Here is an 18,417-nt window from a genome sequence, read left to right on the forward strand (position 1 = left end):
AAGGGATGGTCTAGATCAGGGGCAGGAAAACTTTTTGACCTGAGGGCCACATTGGGTTTCGTAAATTGTATGGCAGGCTGGTTAGGGGAAGGGGTTGTGGCCTGGCTCCCACCTCCTATCTGCTCCCCACCCCCGGGACTTCTGCCCCATCCAACCCTCCTGTTCCCTGACAGCCCCTCTGGGACCCCTGTCCACACACCCCCGCTTCTTGTCCCCTGACTGCCTCCAGACTCCCGCCACCTCATCCAACCCCTCTCTCATTCCTGACTGCCCCCCTGGAACCCCTGTCCCATCAACCACCCCTTCTCCCTGTCCCCTGACTGCCTCCAGAACCTCTGCCCCTGACTGCCCCCCGCCGGCCCATCCAGCCCTCCCTCCTCCTTGACTGCCCCTCCCCCCCCGGAACTCTGGCCCCCATTCAACCCTCTGTTTCCCCTCCAACCTCTATCCACACCCCCTGACCAGCACCCCGAATTCCTCTGCCCTCTATCCAACACTCCTGCCCCCTTACCGTGCTGTCTGGAGCACTGGTGGCTGGTGGCACTTGGCTGCCCGGCTCACACTGGGACACGCTGCCGCCGCCAGCTCCACCATGCAGCACAGAGCACCGGGTCAGGCCAGGCTCTGCAGCTGCCCTGCCCCAGGAGCTCAGAGCCCCACTACCCAAAGCATTGCGCCAGCAGCGGAGCGAGCGAGCTGAGACTGCAGGGGAAGGGGGGATAGCAGGGGAGGGGCCAGGGGATAGCCTTCTGGGCCAGGAGCTCAGGGGCCGGGCAGGACGGTCCCACGGGCCGGATATGGCCTGCGGGCCATAGTTTGCCTACCTCTGGTGTAGATAATACTTAGTCTTTCTATGAGCGCAGGGGACTGGATTAGATGACCTCTCAAGGTCCTTTCCAGCTCTATGATTCTATAAAAGCAAAACAATAACCAGGTAGAGATTTTGCATCCGCAACTGTTGCTAAGTGATTCCTTGCCAGACAGGATGCTGTCAAACAAAGTTTTCTTTAAACACCTTAAGATCTATGTCTTTATCTGGTGATGATACATACTATTAGGACAGGATCTCCTTCTTAACAGGTCGATATTGTATTATTCTAATGTAATTTAAATGGAATGTGAGGATTTGTCTTTCCGCTTCTTGGCTCATGACTGCTGCTCTCCTAATATGGTTGCAGAAAAAGGCCTCAGACCTTACAGTATGTCGCTAGTGATGGCTTCCATCTTTTGGTCAGTAATGGTGTTGAACAAATCAGGAGCAGCCACATGCCATTGACAGACACTTCTGTTGTATTCAAACCAGTTGGACATTCTAGTACCTAAACAGGCACAGCTCTCGCTATGGCAGTGCATTTCTCAAGAAGATTGAGGAGTTTGCCAGGCAGGTAGTGCCAAAGGGAGTGATGATCAACAGAGGAAAAGTCAGCTTTTAGATCAGTAAAGACTATAGACACCTCATCCTTCCTGGGACAAAACTCTTGGACTTTTACTATTACACAAATTATTGAAAAAATCTGCACTGTGGTTGATCATCCAGCCATAAACTTGGTTTACTGTAGATGGTGTAGATTGCTTTTGGCAGGCTTAGCAAGTTGAAGAAGAACCAGCGTGAACAGTTTTCTTGGAATGGAAAGCAAAGTGATGCTGTGGTGATGGGAACACATCAGAGCATCGCCTTTCCCCTTCCAAAGTGGGAGAATAATCCCCCAGCACTTGTCATCGGGTCATGTGACAGAGTGCAGGGAGTGAGTAGGTGACCCTGCACTCTGATCACTTAAAGGCTAATTAGTGGCCCAGGAGAAGCTGGTTGGGGTAATGATCTAATCAGGCTGCTGGGAGGGTAAGAACTCAATTGGCCCCATCATCCCAGGGCTGATAAAAGAGACTCAGGAAGAAAGCGCAGCTGGGAGGGAGGGAGGAACAGGGCTAGCTGAGCCTAGCCATACAGAGGCCTCCGAGTTGGGAGATTTCTGTTCCCCTCAGTTCCTGCTGAGAGGGTCTAAAGCTTAGCAAAAATTGTAAATAGGCAGGAGAACGGGGGACTGTGGTGATATTGGTGAAGAGTAATAGAATAAAGTGTCACTAAAAACACCCCTGGTGGAGTCTGTGAAATTTCTGCAGCAAACTGGATGGGGGAAGGAGCCAGGGCCCTGTTACAGGCAGTTTCTCATGAATCCATACTTTGTTGCTAATGTGAGTCAGCCGCTCCAAGATGGAATCCTGGTCATGCTTGGTCAGCTTAGCAGCTATAAGACAAATACTGGCAGCATGGCCATTCTTGAGCTTACAGGCTGCACTTTGAACCTCCTTGACAGGGACATCCTCTGTTACATGGAAAGGCAGTCACTGGACTCTCGGGTGCTCCTGCAGCTGCAGATCTGCAGCTCTGATGTGGTTAAGAAGCTTGTGAAAGTTTTCTTTCCGTCTACTCAGGCATTCTGCCCTGGGGTTCAGTATGTGACCACGTCAATCTTTGACAAGCAAAGGTTTGTGTCATGGACTGGCTTTTAAATTGTGCAGTTCTTTATAGACAGTGCTGTACTTGTTTCTGGCAGATGCAGCTTTCATCAATTGAGCCGCCTTTGCCCAAAATGTCTTACTGTCCTGTTTTAAAGCTGTGTTATGCAAGGTACTGAGGAGTTGGTATTCTTGGTTGGTCCTGTTTAAGCAAGTCATACATCATTTTTCTATGCTATCCAGGGTCTGTTGGCCGATCCACTGATGTTTGGGTCTGAGATGCCTTTTCCCCAGCGCTTTGTTGGTGACAGCCATATCAGAAGACTGGAAACAGTCCTATAAATTGTTTATTTGCTTGTGTTCCAGGCTTTCATCTGCAAGGGCTAGAGCAGGGGTGGGTAAACTTTTTGGCCCGAGGGCCACATCTGGGTGGGGAAATTACATGTAGGGCTGGGGCAGGGGTGCGGGAGGAAATGCAGGGCATGGGAGGTAGTGTGGTGTGCAGGAAGGGCTCAGGGCAAAGGGTTGGGGCAGAGGAGGGATGTGGGGTGTATGAGGGGGCTCAGGGCAGGGGGTTGGGGTTCAGGAGGGAGTGCGGGGTGTGATAGGGGGTGCCGTGTGCAGGAAGGTGCTCACTGCAAGGGCTTGGGGCAGAGGAGGAGTGTGGGGCGGGAGGTGGCTCAGGGCAGGGTGCAGGGGTGCAGGAAGGGGCTCAGGGGAAGGGTGCAGGGAGGGGGCTCAGGGCAGGGGGTGGGGTGTAGGGTGCAGGAGGGGTTGGGGATATGGGCTTCAGCCTGACGCTGCTTACCTTGAGCTGCTCTGAGGTGGCAGCGATGCGCAGTGGGGCTAAGGCAGGCTCCCTGCCTGCCCTGGCCCCATGCTATTAGCAGAAGTGGCTGGGACCACATCCCTGTGGCCTCAGGGGGAAGGGAGGCAGAGAGCTCCGTGCGCTGTCCTCACCTGTAGTTACCTTCCCCAAAGTTCCCATTGGCTGCAATTCCCTGTTCCTGGCCAATGGGACCTTCAGGGGGAGGTACCCGCAGGTGAGAGCAGCACGCGGAGCCCTCTGTCCCCCCTCCCCCAGGGGCCACAGGGACGTGGTCCCAGCCACTTCCGGGCATGGCGCGAGGCCCGCGGTGCCACGGGGTGGCAATCCCGCAGGCCATATCCAAAGCCCTGATGGGCCAGATCCAGCCCGCAGGCCATAGTTTGCTCACCTCTGGGCTAGAGCATCCAATTGTTTGCAAATTTCAGCCTGGTATTCCATTTTGACAGGAGCATCAGCATTTTAGGAGCTTTGGGTTGTGGAATTGCATCATCTCCTCTCTTCCAAGATTCCTCCACCCAAAATAAATAAATACAACGTAAAATCCTCTAGAGGATTTCGCTGCATGAGATCATGCTGGATCTCTCTGTCTGTTATATATGTTTTGCAATGTTGTGTAACCATGTTGGTTCCAGGATATTAGAGGCTCGAAAGCCTGTGTCTTTCACCAACTGAATAAAAGGTCCAATAAAAGATTTTACCTAACCCACCTCGTCTCTGTTATACATGTGTAAAGTACTTCAGCTGTGTAATAGACTAAATTAAAGGATACAACATAGAAGTGTTAGATGGGAGAGGTTAGTTAAGTAATGTAGTTCTGAAAATTAGTGTTCACGTACCCCGTCTTGTATTTTGTATTGAGTAAAGTTGAACAGACATTTGTAAGGCAGTTACTTGCTCTGAACAGCATGCAGTAGATTTCAAATACAGTAATCTGAAATTGAAGGAACTAGAACACTGATAGCCTAGTGGTGAGCTGGAGCCGGTTCGCAAGAACCGGTTGTTAAATTTAGAAGCTGGTGTAGAACTGGTTGCTAAAGGAGTGGCCTGGCTTTGCCAGGGGCAATTTAAAGGGCCTGGGGCTCCCAGCAGGGGCTGGAGTCCCAGTCTCATTAAATTGCCACCAGAGCCCCATTGCTGGAGCCCTGGGATAAGGCTGCGGGGCTCTGGGGGCTATTTAAAAAGTCTGGGGCTCCCACTGCTTCTACTGCCCCGGCCCTTTAAATAGCCGCCAGAGCCCTGCTTCTACGCCAGGGCTCCGGCAGCTATTTAAAGGGCCGGGGTGGTAGAAACAGAGGAGTCCCAGCTCTTTAAGTAACCCCCAGAGCCCAGGGGTAGTGGGGGGCTCCGGGGGCTATTTAAAGGGTAGGGGCTCCAGCTGCCTCTGCTGCCCTGGTCCTTTAAATAGCTGCCAGAGCCCCGCCGCTTCCCCAGGGCTCTGGCAGCTATTTAAAGGGCCGGGGCAGTAGAAGCAGGGGAGCGCCGGCCCTTTAAATAGCCCCCGGAGCCCCAGGCTGCTGCTGCTACCCCTTGGGAGGGGGAAACGTGGGTTCTGAGGGGGGCAGATAGGGGCGGGGAGACAGGCACGTGGGGCTTGTACTGTACTCACTGGGTGGTTCCCTACCGGGTCTTTTGCAGCTTTCGGCGGGGGTGTGTGTGTATGTGTGTGTCTTTACTCGCTCCAGGTGAAGGACCTGCTGCCGCAAAGCTGCCAAAAACTTGGAGCGAGAGTGAAGACACCCCCTCCCCCCCCGCCTCCACTGCCGAAGTGCTGCTGAGGACCCGGTAGGGAACCGGTTCTTAGGATTTTGGGAGCTCATCACTGTTATAGCCTATTTGTTTTCTTAACTTTAGAAAAGTACAAAATGTTCCTGTCATAACATATTCCCAGATTTGGACCTTAGCATCCAAAATATGGGTGTTAGCATGAAAACCTCCAAGCTTAGTTACCAGCTTGGACCTGGTAAAGCTGCCACCACCCAAAAAATTAGAGTGTTTTGGGGCACTCTGGTCCTCCCAAAAACCTTCCCTGGGGACCCCAAGACCCAAATTCCTTGAGTCTCACAACAAAGGGGAATAAACCATTTCCCTCCCCCCCTCCAGGTGTTCCCTCCCTGGGTTCCTGGAGAGATACACAGAAGCAAGCTCCGTGAATCTAAACAGAGGGACTCCACCCTCTCCTATTTCCAGTCCTGGAAACACAAGCACTTCCCTCTTCACCCAGAGGGTATGCAAAGTCAGGCTAGTAAATCTAACACACACAGATTTCCCCCTGACTTCTTCCTCCCACCAATTCCCTGGTGAGCTACAGACTCAATTCCCTGGAGTTCCCCACTAAAGAAAAACTCCAACAGGTCTTAAAAACAAAGCTTTATGTAAAAAGAAAAAAAATACATAAAAATGGTCTCTCTGTATTAAGGTAACAAATACAGGGTCAATTGCTTAAAAGAAAAAAGAATAAACAGCCTTATCCACAAAAAATACAATTTAACACATTCCAGCAACTACACACATGTAAATACAAAAAACCAAACCTATGGTCTTCCTATCTTTGTACTTACAACTTGGAAACAGAAGATTAGAAAAGCAGGAGGCAGAAAAATCCTTCCCATAGCCGAGAGGGACAGATACAAAACAAAGAACTCACACACAAACTTCCCTCCACTCAGATTTGAAAAAGTCTTGTTTCCTGATTGGTCCTCTGGTCAGGTGTTTTAGGTTACTCCTTTCCAGGTGAAAGAGACATTAACCCTTAGCTATCTGTTTATGACAGTTCCTTTCAAGATTCTGGATTTCACCTTACCAAGTTAGTGGTTAACTGTACAGTATCATATGGGTAGAGATTTTTCTGTCATTTTAAGAGCCAGTGTACTATGTGTGTACTAAGTGTCAAATTTCATATTAGTATGAGCTGAAGCATTTTGGGTATCTGAGTAATTGTTTTTGTTTCTTTAGCCTTGAGAAGACTTGCAGTAACTGAGTTAGGAGTTAGTCATTATATTAAAAAACAACTAGATTGGCCAACATTTTAATGGATGCTTTATAATACCTGTATAATAAAAGAAAGTAACGAGGGCTGTCGATTAATCGCAGTTAACTCACTCAATTACTCAAAAAAATTCATTGTGATTAATCGCACTGTTAATAGAATACCAATAGAAACTGATTAAATATTTTCGATTACTTTTCTACGTTTTCAAATATTTTGATTTCAGTTACAACACAGAATACCAGGTGTACAATGCTCATTTTACATTATTATTTGTTATTACAAATATTTGCACTATAAAAATGATAATGAATAGTATTTTTCAGTTCACCTCATACAAGTACTATAGTGCAATCTCTCAATTGTGGAAGTGTAACTTACAAATGTAGATTTTTTTCTTACATAACTGAACTCAAAAACAAAACAATATAAACCTTTAGAGTCTACAAGTCCACTCAGTCCTATTTCTTTTTCAGCCAATTGCTAAGACAGACAAGTTTGTTTAGATTTACAGGAGATAATGCTGCCTGCTTCTTATTTACAATGTTACCTCTAAGTGAGAACAGGCATTCACATGGCACTTTTGTAGCCGGCAGTGCAAGGTATTTATTTGCCAGATATGCTAAACATTCGTATGCCCCTTCATGTTTCAGCCACCATTCCAGAGGTCGTTCTTCAATGCTGATGATGCTCGTTTAAAAAAAAAAGTTAATTAAATTTGTGACTGAACTCCTTGGGGGAGAATTATATGTATCCTGTTCTGTTTTACCCACTTTCTGCCATATATTTCATGTTATAGCAGCACATGTTCATTTTAAGAACACTTTCACTTCAGCTTTGACAAAACGCAAAGAAGGTAGCAATGTGAGATTTCTAAAGATAGCTACAGCACTCGACTCAAGGTTTAAGAATCTGAAGTGCCATCCAGAATCTGAGCAGGATGAGCTGTGGAGCAGGCTTTCAGAAGTCTTCAAAGAGAAACACTCAGATGTGGAAACCTGAACCACCAAAAAAAGAAAATTAACCTTCCACTGGGAGCATCTGACTCAGATGATGAAAATGAACATGCGTCGGTCCGCACTGCTTTGGATCGTTATCAAGCAGAACCCATCATCAGCCTGATTGCATGTTCTCTGGAAGGGTGGTTGAAGCATGAAGGGATATGAATTTTTAGTGCCTCTGGCACATAAATATCTTGCGACGCCCACTACAACAGTGCCATGCGCATGCCTGTTCTCACTTTCAGGTGACATTGAAACAAGAAGCAGGCAGCATTATTGCCTGCAAATTGTAACCAAACTTGTTTGTCTGAGTGATTGGCTGAAGTTTCAATTGGTATTCTATTGTTTAACAGTGCGATTAATTGCAGGAAAAAAATTTTGAGTTAATCAACTCATAACTGCAATTAATTGACAGCCCTACTTAAAATCTCTCTCTTTATATTTAATAAACTTGTTTTATTGTTTTATCTAATCCAGGGTGTTCAAGCTGAAGTGTCTCGGTTACTCCATTTGGGGTAACAAGTTGTGTGCATATTATTCTGTTGAAGAAAAGTGGACTTCGTGTATTTGTACTGTCCAGGAAAGGGCTGGGCGGTACAAATGTCTGAGTTGCTTTCAACAGTGACTTTGGAGTTACTTTATTTTATTTTTGACAATGTGACAGAAAAATATTTTTCTTTTCATACATTATTCCACTGTCCTGACCCCCGACAGGTGATATGGGTTTCACAGCCAGGGCAGGCAATATTCAATCCTGAAGTTTAAAGTCTGTTATCTCACAATGCTGAAGAGTTAGAAATGGGACCTTTAAGGCAATGGAAATGAGAATGCCAGCTTCCCAGTGCAACACGCAGCACTTGCTTCTAGGCCTGGAATGTCTTGAGATATTGGATTTTTTAGGTGATGGGTTTTTTATTGTAGGTGTACAAAAGCCATTTTTAAAAATCATTTGTAAGATTTTTTTTTTAATGTTTAATGCAGTCGTTCTATTTCTCTTTGTCTCTGTCTGTCTTTCTAAGACCTGTATAGGCTGATTGATTAATACAAGAGAATTCATCCCTGTACTACAGCCCTATTGCACTGTCTTAACCAGTGCATAGGGACCGTCTGGCCCTCCTGGAAATGCTCCTATATGGGGCATTCTTTATTTTTATTGGGGGGAGTAGTCAGGGCGGTCCCATGGCCCAGCAACACCACGTACTGCAATAGCCCTTAGGGGCCATGACAGCAAGGGCAAGAGATAGGACAGCCCTCAGGGCTGAAGCAGAGAGAAGTTGCGTCTCCTCTTGTGACGAATGTGGTCCAGAGTAACCAAGGCAGCTGGCCATAGAGATGGCCAGGATACAAAATATTAATCGTAGTAAAATGTTTAAAACTCTCTAAAATAGTCAGGACACAGACAGGTGTCAAAACTTATCACATATGACATGCAGCAGTTTATTTGTATGATACCATAAATGGATACAGCCCTTTCACATTGTGCATTGTATAGAAAACAAAACACAGTTGTGGAACAAACCCAGTTCCTCAGCAGGAAGATGGTGCAGCTGCTAACAGTTGTACAGTGAAGCATGGAAAGATGTGTGCTTGACAATCTATAGAGACAGAAGCCACTGTCTGATTGCTATCAACTTGTCCGTGGTGGTGTATTCTACAGTCTTGGCAAGCTTTCTACCATTTTTTAAATCGGGGTGGCCAACCTGAGCCTGAGAAGGAGTCAGAATTTACCAATGTACGTTGCCAAAGAGCCACAGTAATATGTTAGCAGCCCCCCATCAGCTCTTCCCCCCGCTTCTAGCGCCTCCTGCCCATGGCAGCCCCGCCAATCAGTGCCTCCCCCTCCCTCCCCGCACCTCCCATTAGCTGTCTTGTGGCATACAGGAGGCTTTGAGGGAGGGAGGGGGAGGAGTGCGGGCGCGGCAGGCTCGGGAGGGGGCAGAGTGGGGGCAGGGTCTGTGGCAGAGCCAGGGGTTGAGCAGTGAGCACCCCCCGGTACATTGGAAACTTGGTGCCTGTAGCTCCAGCCCTGGTGTCGGTGCCTATACAAGGAGCCTCATAGTAACTTCTGAAGTGCCGCATGTGGCTCGGGAGCCACTGGTTGGCCACCCCTGATTTAAATAAATCACTGAACTATCTTCTACGTCCTGGAGATTTAATAAAATGCATGCAAATAAGTTTATCTGCAATTTTTAAATTAAAAACAAAACCATCCCAAAAGTGTATCAGTGGAAAAATTTGAAGGTATTCCCATTTTCACAATGCTGAAAGTTTTAACTGATTTGTTAAGTAAGTGTAAATCTTTGGAAGTGCTCTTCTCTTTATTTAAGTTATTAGATATATTTTGGTGTATCCATCATTTAACCGTTTATTAGAATGGCAAAACTGCATTTACCAACAATACATTTTCCAAGAATATACATTTTTTTCTAGTTTTATTCATGATATTTTTTGCAAAAGGAATGGACCCATATAACGGTAATCATAGGATTGGAAACAAAATTGGTGCTTTCATCTTGGCTGTAATAACAACAAATAGCAAAACAGAACTGCAGTCTAAATGTACCACTAACTTTCATTTTGTAATCCTTCTTATACACGAACCATTTAAGTTTTTGTGTGTGTAGACAATAGACACTGGCGTATTAATACTCTTCTTAAAATTCTAGGATTTCAATTTGTGAATTGCTAGCTTCAGGCAGATAATTATTGTTCATTGAGAAGACTGCACATCAGGATGTGATATAGAAGGCAAGAAAATGGCCGCCAGTTCTCTAGCTCTTGATTTTCATTTTTGGACTTCTAGAAGAAAAGTATGATATAGGTCCCAATCTACAGCAGAGGCCTGAGCTAGCAGAACTAAGAATCATAAGTAAAAGACTTTGAGGTTGGATGACCTAATATTTTAAAACTATTTTACTTAAACCTTCTTCAGACAAGATCAGTAAACTACATGTAAAACTTTCTGACGTGAAACAGCTTTGTGGGGAATATGAGTTTTGGGTGATCATACCACCCTCAAAATGAATATACCAGGTTTACCACAGTTTACCTTTATTCATTTACCCAGTATGCATGTCCACTGTGTGTTGCCTTGGGACTCATTCAAAGCCCATTGAAGTCAGTGAAGAGCCTCTTCATTAGTTTCAGGGGGCACTGAATCACACCTTTTGTTAGCCTTATTCATGGGAGACAGTAAAATACAGGTCTTACCAGTACGGGGCTCACTCTGCTCCGGAAGGGCGGGGCCTCAGGCAGAAGGGGCGGAGCCAGGGTGAAAGTGAGTTACATTTCTTACTGGTTCAATCCAGAGACAAGCAATCCACCTCTCCTACATACTTCATACCTCCCATTGCATGACTTTGATATACAAAATAAAGTTACTACTACTAGTACTGTCTGTAAGAAAACTTTAATATTGGAATAAGCCTAAAAAGTAAAAACTCACTGTCACATTTTTCTCCTTGTCCTCTCTCCTCCTCCAGTCAGGCTGCCGATGTGGCTTGGCTCTGTGTTCCCCCAACCCCCGCACTCAGCAAGGGCTGCAGTGGTTCCCCTCTAGCTTGTAGCAGGGGGACTGGCTGAAGGAGAAGCCTCCCCAGGACACCTGCTGCCTTCATAGGAACAGTTTGAACTCAGCTGTTCACTCTGTGGGATTAGGGGCCATTTATGACATCCTTGTTAATTTCACTCACAGTTGTTGGGGGGGTGGGAGGTGAGACCAAGGCAGGGGCAGAATACAATAGGCATTTAACTGCACATCTTAAATCCAGAGCTAATAAAATCCAGTGGAAAGGGAAAACTCACTGTCACATTGGTTTCCCTTCTTCTTTCTCCAGCCAGGCTGCCCACAGGGCTAGGCTCCTGCTTCCCCTCCCCCGAACCTGGCACTCAGCAGGGGCAGCAGCAGCTCCCCTCTAGCTTGCAGCAGGGAGCCGGGGGACTGGCCGAGGGAGAAGCCTGCCCAGGATGCCTGCTGCCTGCATAGGAACAGTTTAAACTCACCTGTTCGCTCCCTGGTTCAACTGGCGGGCTTAGGGAACATTTCTGGCATCCTTGTTAATTTCACTCACCGTTATTTGCTCTGGGGGGTGGTGAGACCAAGGCAGGGGCAGAATAGAATAGGCATTTGGCTGCACAGCTTAAATCCAGAGCTAATAAAAGCCAGTGGAAGGGAAAAAGTCACGGTCCCATTGGTTTCTCTCCTCCAGTCCCCCTGCTCCCTGCTGCAAGCTAGAGGGGAGCCGTTGCAGCACCTGCTGAGTGCGAGGGGTCAGGGGAACGCAGAGCCTAGCCACGTTGGCAGCCTGTCTGGGAGGAGAGAATCCAGTGTGACAGTGAGTTTTTCCTTTCCAAGCTTTTGTTAGCTTTGAGTTTAAACTGTTTTTTATGCAGCCAGAAGAGGTGAAAGTAAGCCAGTACTGAATGCTCCACTTATCTGCTGGTATGCTGCTGCACCTTTTTTTACTGGTACTCCGTACCAGCCCGAACTGGCTTACTTTCACCTCTGGTCTTATTGTACCTTGCAGTTTCACTGGTCTGCTGTTGTGTGTTTCACCTATTATGACTGATCATACAGGTCACCGGTGCCATACAGACACAAATCTCTGTGCTTGTGGCTTTGATCATAGACTACACCTCTTCAGCATTCTGGTGGACTCATGCTGAGCTTAACCTGTGCACTGCTCAGCAGCTGCAGAATTATAGTTTCTGTTTCAGTGAACATCCTGTTTCCTGATATGCAGCCTAGCCACATTTCTGCTTATTCTCCCGTTTTCTAGTAAGCACATTGACTAATCAGAACTCCATAGCTTGGTTGTATGGATCTCGTTTTCCTCACTGGAATGTATGAAACTGTGTGTACAAAGAGGGGATTCTACATATGTACTACCATCTGTTTGTTGTACTGTTGAATCCACTTTTGTCAGTACCTTTCTGACCCACATGATAATGAATGCATGGATTTTGCAGTTTATCTCATCATGCATCTCAGCTCTTACACATGCATCCTTCCTACTGGAGGGGCTAGTCAAAATATGGATGTACTTCTGTACTGCCACTGACACTTGGAGATATACTTCTCTCCCCCGCATCCCCCCCAAAAAATCTTAAATGCAAATTTTGAAAGAAAACCATAATTTGCTCATAAGTTATAATGTTCAATTTGCATAGAGCTAAGCTTGGACTGTTTCTTGGCAGTAACTTTGGAGTGTGCACATTATTTCTTTCCAAAGTGGCTGGCTTTCTACAGGAGTCACTTTTCTAGTAAAGATATGCTGCAGTTTTCCAAAATTATCTTTAACTCATAGACTCATAGACTCTAGGACTGGAAGGGACCTCGAGAGGTCATCGAGTCCAGTCCCCTGCCCTCATGGCAGGACCAAATACTGTCTAGACCATCCCTAATAGACATATATCTAACCTACTCTTAAATATCTCCAGAGATGGAGATTCCACAACTTCCCTAGGCAATCTATTCCAGTGTTTAACTAACTATGGCCACCAGCTTTTTAGCTGAGTGACACAATGAGAGAATTTCAAGGGATTCTTGACTAAATTTCCAAATATCTTTTCCAAATATTTGGTGGTGCCTATCAATATGCTGATAAGCTACCTCCATATTCTTTATGTAGGCTGACACTTATCAGGCCTTTTGTTTTTAAATCCAGGTGGCTTTTTTAACTATTTCAGTAGTTGGATGATAAAGCAATAACTATGAATTGAATTCTCTGTTTATCTTTTCACACTGTTTTTCTGAGTGGATTTTATCTATGAAAGAAGATGAAAGTATTTGGGAAAAAGTGATGTCACTTTATTTTCCTAATGGGGTTTATTGAGTCTGTCTCAGAACCATAAGGTTTCTTCTTGTGTTTTAATCCTTCCATTCACTGCTGCATCTCAACAACTGTCCCACTAGCAGAGGGCTAGACTGGACATGGCTTCTGTCACGATAGTGCTGCAGTAGACAGACAGACAGATTAATGATCTGCTGTAAGGTGTATATGTATGAGAAATCATCTTGCCAGGATCTGTAGTGTTGAGAAACCTCGATCTAACTTCACATAACCAGACTACACTTTGTAATCATCAGAAAGTGATCAGGATTTCTTTGTCACAGCTTCCTTGGTTCAGCAGTTACTCCCATAGCCACAGGAAAGACATTACGGGCTTGATTTTTAAAAGCCCTGAGCACCCACCACTCCAGTGAAAGTTAATGTGAGCATCTCTGAGTGCTCAGCATTTCTTGAAATCAGGCTTTATATGCTGAAAAGCAGAAGAATGAGGTAGTGGTTAAGGGAAGACTTCAGGTGCCATTATGCCCCTGGCAATGTTGATTTGTGCTTTTCCTTTCAGAGGTTTTTCCCCCTTGGTTTTTCATTAAGAAAAGACAATCAGCTCTTTGAGGCTAGAAACTGAGACTCTCCATTACATAAGAGTTGCTCAATCCCATCCAAGAGAAAAATAGGGCAGCAATGTGCACTGTGAGATGTGATTTCTAAAGCACACTAATATATTGTGCATTAATTGGTCAGTGTAGACGCTGTGGGTGCACACTGAAGGTTCCCTAACATGCTTCTGAAAGCAGGTGGGGGAACCTTGAATGCACACTGGCAGAGTCCTCACAGGTCAATTAATGTGCAACTCATTAGTGCGCTTTAGAAATCACACCCCCACAGGGCACATTACCCAACTGTACAGACAAGCCAATAGTGAAAATTGTGTTTAGGATTACTGTAGCCACAATCCTGCAATGAGATCTATGGGGTCAGTCCCCTTTGCCCATGCAGAGCACCACTGCAGGATCAAGGCCAAGACTGCAGCCCTTTGGGGCAGGGACTTCTTGTTATATATGTGTTCAGTGTCTATAAGAATGGAGCCCTGGTCCCTGAGTGGGGTCATGAGATGATACTGCAATACAAATACTAAACAATAATTACTTGCATGCACATGGCGGAAACAGCAACGTTGGAATAGGCATGCACATTTAAACATGACAATCTATAATGAAAGTGGCCCATAAATATTGTAAAAGACATGAAACATTTATTTTAGCAGATGGTCATGCATTACTGTATATTAACATTAGGACTTAACCACACACAAAAAAAAAAACCCACTGACTGAGTTTTTGAAACAACTATGTTTAGTAGTTTTGAATAAAAATGAAAATCTAGAAGAATGTCCTGATTGCTCTGTCTTACAAAGAATTGATCTAGTATCAAAAGATTGAATCAATAATAATAATAAACACCTCTAGCTGTTATAGCAAGAGTTCTCACACAGGGGGTCAGGATCCCTCAGAGGTTTGTGAGGTGTCAGCCCCCACCCCAGACCCCGCTTTGCATTCAGTATTTATAATGGTGTTAAATATATTTAAAAGTGTTTTTAATTTATAGGAGGGGGTCACACTCAGAGGCTTGCTGTGTGAAAGGGGTCACCAGTACAAAAGTTTGAGAATCACTGTGTTATAGAGTACCAGACATTGACATAATACCTATGAATTTGCTTTTGGCAGGTACAGTATGTTAAGGTTATGAAGGCTGGAGCAGGCTTTTAAAAGGTTCGTTGAATGCACAATGTAGCAAAGTTGTGCAAGATAATTGTCTACATTGAAGTCTTTGGGTTTGTCTGCACTAGACTTTCTGACCTCAGGTTAATTGATTGCCAATTAACTGGAGGTACCTAAGTTTTTAGAGGCCTTTTGTTCTGGGTTACAAACATTTGTACTTTACCCAAGGCTGAGGCATAGCAATAAATTAACTTGAGGTAAAAAATTCTAGTGTACAGCTACCCTTTTAGAGTTGCCAGATCTCTCAGGATCAGGCTCTTAATTGGCAGATGGAGTCAATGTTTCCAGCTTGGACATGTATTTACTCTGAATTGTTTGAATTTATATATTAGATTCACAGAGAGGTTTTAGATTCACTGGAAAGGTTGCACTGTTTGGAAATTGGTTTAACTCTAAAAGGTATTAAACTTCTGTACAGTGCAGCCTCTCCAGGGCATTGTTATTGAAAGCCAACAAAATGGCATGTTCTCGTCAGGCTGTTACAAAATATGTTTGTTGTAAGGTTTAATTAAGTTGAAAGTTGGGTTGTAGTAACCTTATTAGGGCATTAGAGACTTGGAATAAGGACATACTGTTTGCAGCAAAAGAGAAGTATGATAGTCTCAAAAAATGTGTGTGGGGGGGAGGCACAGGTATATACAGTGTCACTTAAAATGCATTCAGATGGATTGCACTGATTATTCTAGAGAGCAAATGAGAGGCTTAGTACTGTATTTTAACTACCTATAATTTGATCTCCTTTTTCTCAGGGTAAACAGAATAGCTACAGGCTTCTCCAAGTTTTCTAATTGACAGCAAGTGAAGTTCCAGATTAATAGGTTTTTTAGGTCTTAATTTTCTCTCTGTTCTTCAGGGAGTCAGTATCCCTGATTAAAAAAATAATTCCAAGCTTCACAAGGACAGAAACTTTATTCCACTGGTCGAACAAATTGAATACAATTGTGTCACTATACAAGAAACTTGAAGCAAATGTTCCATTCAGAACCCTTACATAATCATAGCTGGTTTGGGTTTCCTACAGTTCTGAGCTTTCCCCTTTTGATTATCATCTGATCTGAAAGAAGGCATAGTATTTCAGGTAGAGAGTCTCACAATAAATTCTCACAATAAAGCAATTCAGTGCAACTCTTTTATTAGTGTGAATAGTATCTGCAGAGTTCTTTTCATCTGTGGCTTTGCTAGAAGAAACGATTTAAATTTAACCATCTTGCTAGCTTAACTGATCCAGGAATTACAAGCAGAGTATCATTTTGTTTTGATAATGGAATTTATTACAATGGACTCTATCTACTGTTCTTAAATGACCTCACTTATCCTTCCTGAGTCATGGACATTTTATGACTTAAAGCTTAATAAAATTCCACACAAACTGATTTAAAAAAAAAAAGATTTTTTACCTATTTGTATTCAGTCTGATGGAATTCCTTACCCCAAAACATCCACAGAAAGTCTGTCTGAAGTTATATAAACCAAATGTAAGCCTCCTCCCTCATCTCTTCCCATAATGTAACACGGGGGAGTAATGGTGATGGGTGGTTTGGGGCGCTGACCCCAGGAGAGGATGGAAATGTTATCTGCCCTTTTATTGAGGCGATAGACCTGCCTTTTGTTACAGAAATTCACATTTGAATTTGGATCGTAGTTGAACCTTGCTTACTGTTGGGTGTCCAGAGAGTAATCATAGCCTGTAGAAAAGAGTTGTATGTGTTTTTTGTTTGTTTTTATTTTTTGCCATCTTCACTTGGCAAAGAGGTAGCAGCTTTTGCTCTTGGATATGGACTCCACCATAGTTATCCTCCGTGCCTTTATTACTTCAAGATTGGCTTCCTGTAGCATGCTCTGCATAGGGTTGCACTGGGAGACTGTTTAAAAACTTCAGTCAGTTTAGAACATGGCTGTCCACCCGCTTAGTAAAGATTCATACATGTGCTCCACAGACTGCATTGACTTCCAGCTGGTTATTTTGAATATTTTGACCTACAGTGCCCATTAAGGTTTGGAGACCTCTTCTCTCCTTCACAGATGAAGTCATCGAGGGCACTTCAGATATCAATCCCTAGCTTTGTATGTCTCAGGGCCACTGGCAGACATTTCCAGTGCAGGGTCCTGATCTTTGAAACTTGCTTTGTCCCTCTTGGTCCTACAGATCCTGAGTTTGTCTACCTTTTAAGGTACACTGCAATGCGTATCTGCTCACTTACGGCTTGCTTACATAGGCAGATCGACCAGCATTGCTATAGCAGAATTATACTAAAGAATAGCAATTGTTCTGAAATAAAGTCCCTTTTATTCGAGAATAGAGCATCAACATGGGGAAGTTATATTGGCCTATCCCTAGCAAAAAAATTATTTCATTATAGCTATGCTTGTCAATTTCCTCATGTACGCCTGTTCTAAATGGATGAGTTGATCTGAGAAGAGTATTATGGCTGGCAGGTACATCTAAATCTGTTTGCATATGTATTTTAGGTTGTTTCTTTGCCTGAGTGCCTAGATCTCTTTGGAAGCTTCAGTATATATGTCGGAAAAATAAATAAATGTATTGATAACTAGTATTAACAGGAGGATTTCTAATGCTATTATTACTACTTTTTATTCCAGGAATGCACGCCAGAGAAACTAGAATTAAAAAAGAAGATTTTTGGTCAGTTAGATCTTATTGTCAATAATGATGTTATCCTAAGCAGCTCAACTTCCACGCTTTTGCCTACTAAGTTGTTCACTGGCCTTAAGCATGTGAAGCAGTGTATTGTGTCACATCCTGTAAGTACTCCAACAGACTCTGTTAATTGCTTTATGTTTAATCCTACATGTTTAATCTGAGTTTTAATACCAGAGAGGTATCCTGCAGGCTGCTGAGTGCTCCTGAAAGAAGCCTAGAGTGCCCAAGGGCTAATGCTGAGTGCTCAGGACCGGACTTTCAGAAGTGTAGAGGGTTCACAACTCGAGCTGAAGTCAGCGGGAGATTCAGGTACCTGAAAATCAGGCCCCCTGTTAGCTCAGGATCTGTGTAGAAAGGCTTCTGCATAACAAGAAGGATGGTCCATCGGTCTGAGCACTAGTCATAGAATATGAGAGACCTGAGTTCAAGCCCATACTTGGTCACAATCCTTCTGTGTGATCTTGGGCAAATCACTTAGTCTCTCTGTGCCTCAATTTCCCCCTTTGTAAAATGGGGATAACTGTATTTTCCTAATGTTGGCCTGTGAGGTGCTCAGGTGCTGTGGTAATGAGGGCTATACAAGAACCATAGATGGATAATTTGGAGAAAGGTGCACATTGCTCACCAAAGTCTGCACTTAGATGAGCACAGCTGAGGAAAAGTGAATGGGATTACAATTGCAGTAGGGGTTGGGGGCAGCACTCGTGCTTTGTTACAATCCAGTGTATGCAAATACTATGTATAGTGGCCATTTATAGCATTTCGGGTGCTCTTGCTGGACAATACTATTGTTCATGAGAGCTGCACGTATAAGAACTTGAGAGCAGGGCTTGAGGACCAGCCACTGACAGAAATGTGTCCATGTCCATGCAGTCCTTGAACTGTCTGCTGAAACTCACAAGGGTGCCAGTTGTC

General features: G+C 44.5%; 1 protein-coding gene across 2 annotated transcripts in view; it reads left to right on the forward strand.

The window, feature by feature from the left end:
• The window catches only part of CRYL1 (crystallin lambda 1), a 77,845-nt gene that overhangs the window by 22,738 nt on the left and 36,690 nt on the right, over nucleotides 1–18,417 (forward strand). For both annotated transcript variants that reach the window (XM_050937312.1, XM_050937313.1), the window contains one exon: nucleotides 17,442–17,603. In XM_050937312.1, coding sequence (XP_050793269.1) covers nucleotides 17,442–17,603 — 162 coding nt within the window. The remainder of the gene's footprint in view (nucleotides 1–17,441; nucleotides 17,604–18,417) is intronic.

This window comes from Gopherus flavomarginatus, chromosome 1 (assembly GCF_025201925.1).
Source record: "Gopherus flavomarginatus isolate rGopFla2 chromosome 1, rGopFla2.mat.asm, whole genome shotgun sequence".
NCBI classification, from domain to species: Eukaryota; Metazoa; Chordata; order Testudines; family Testudinidae; genus Gopherus; species Gopherus flavomarginatus.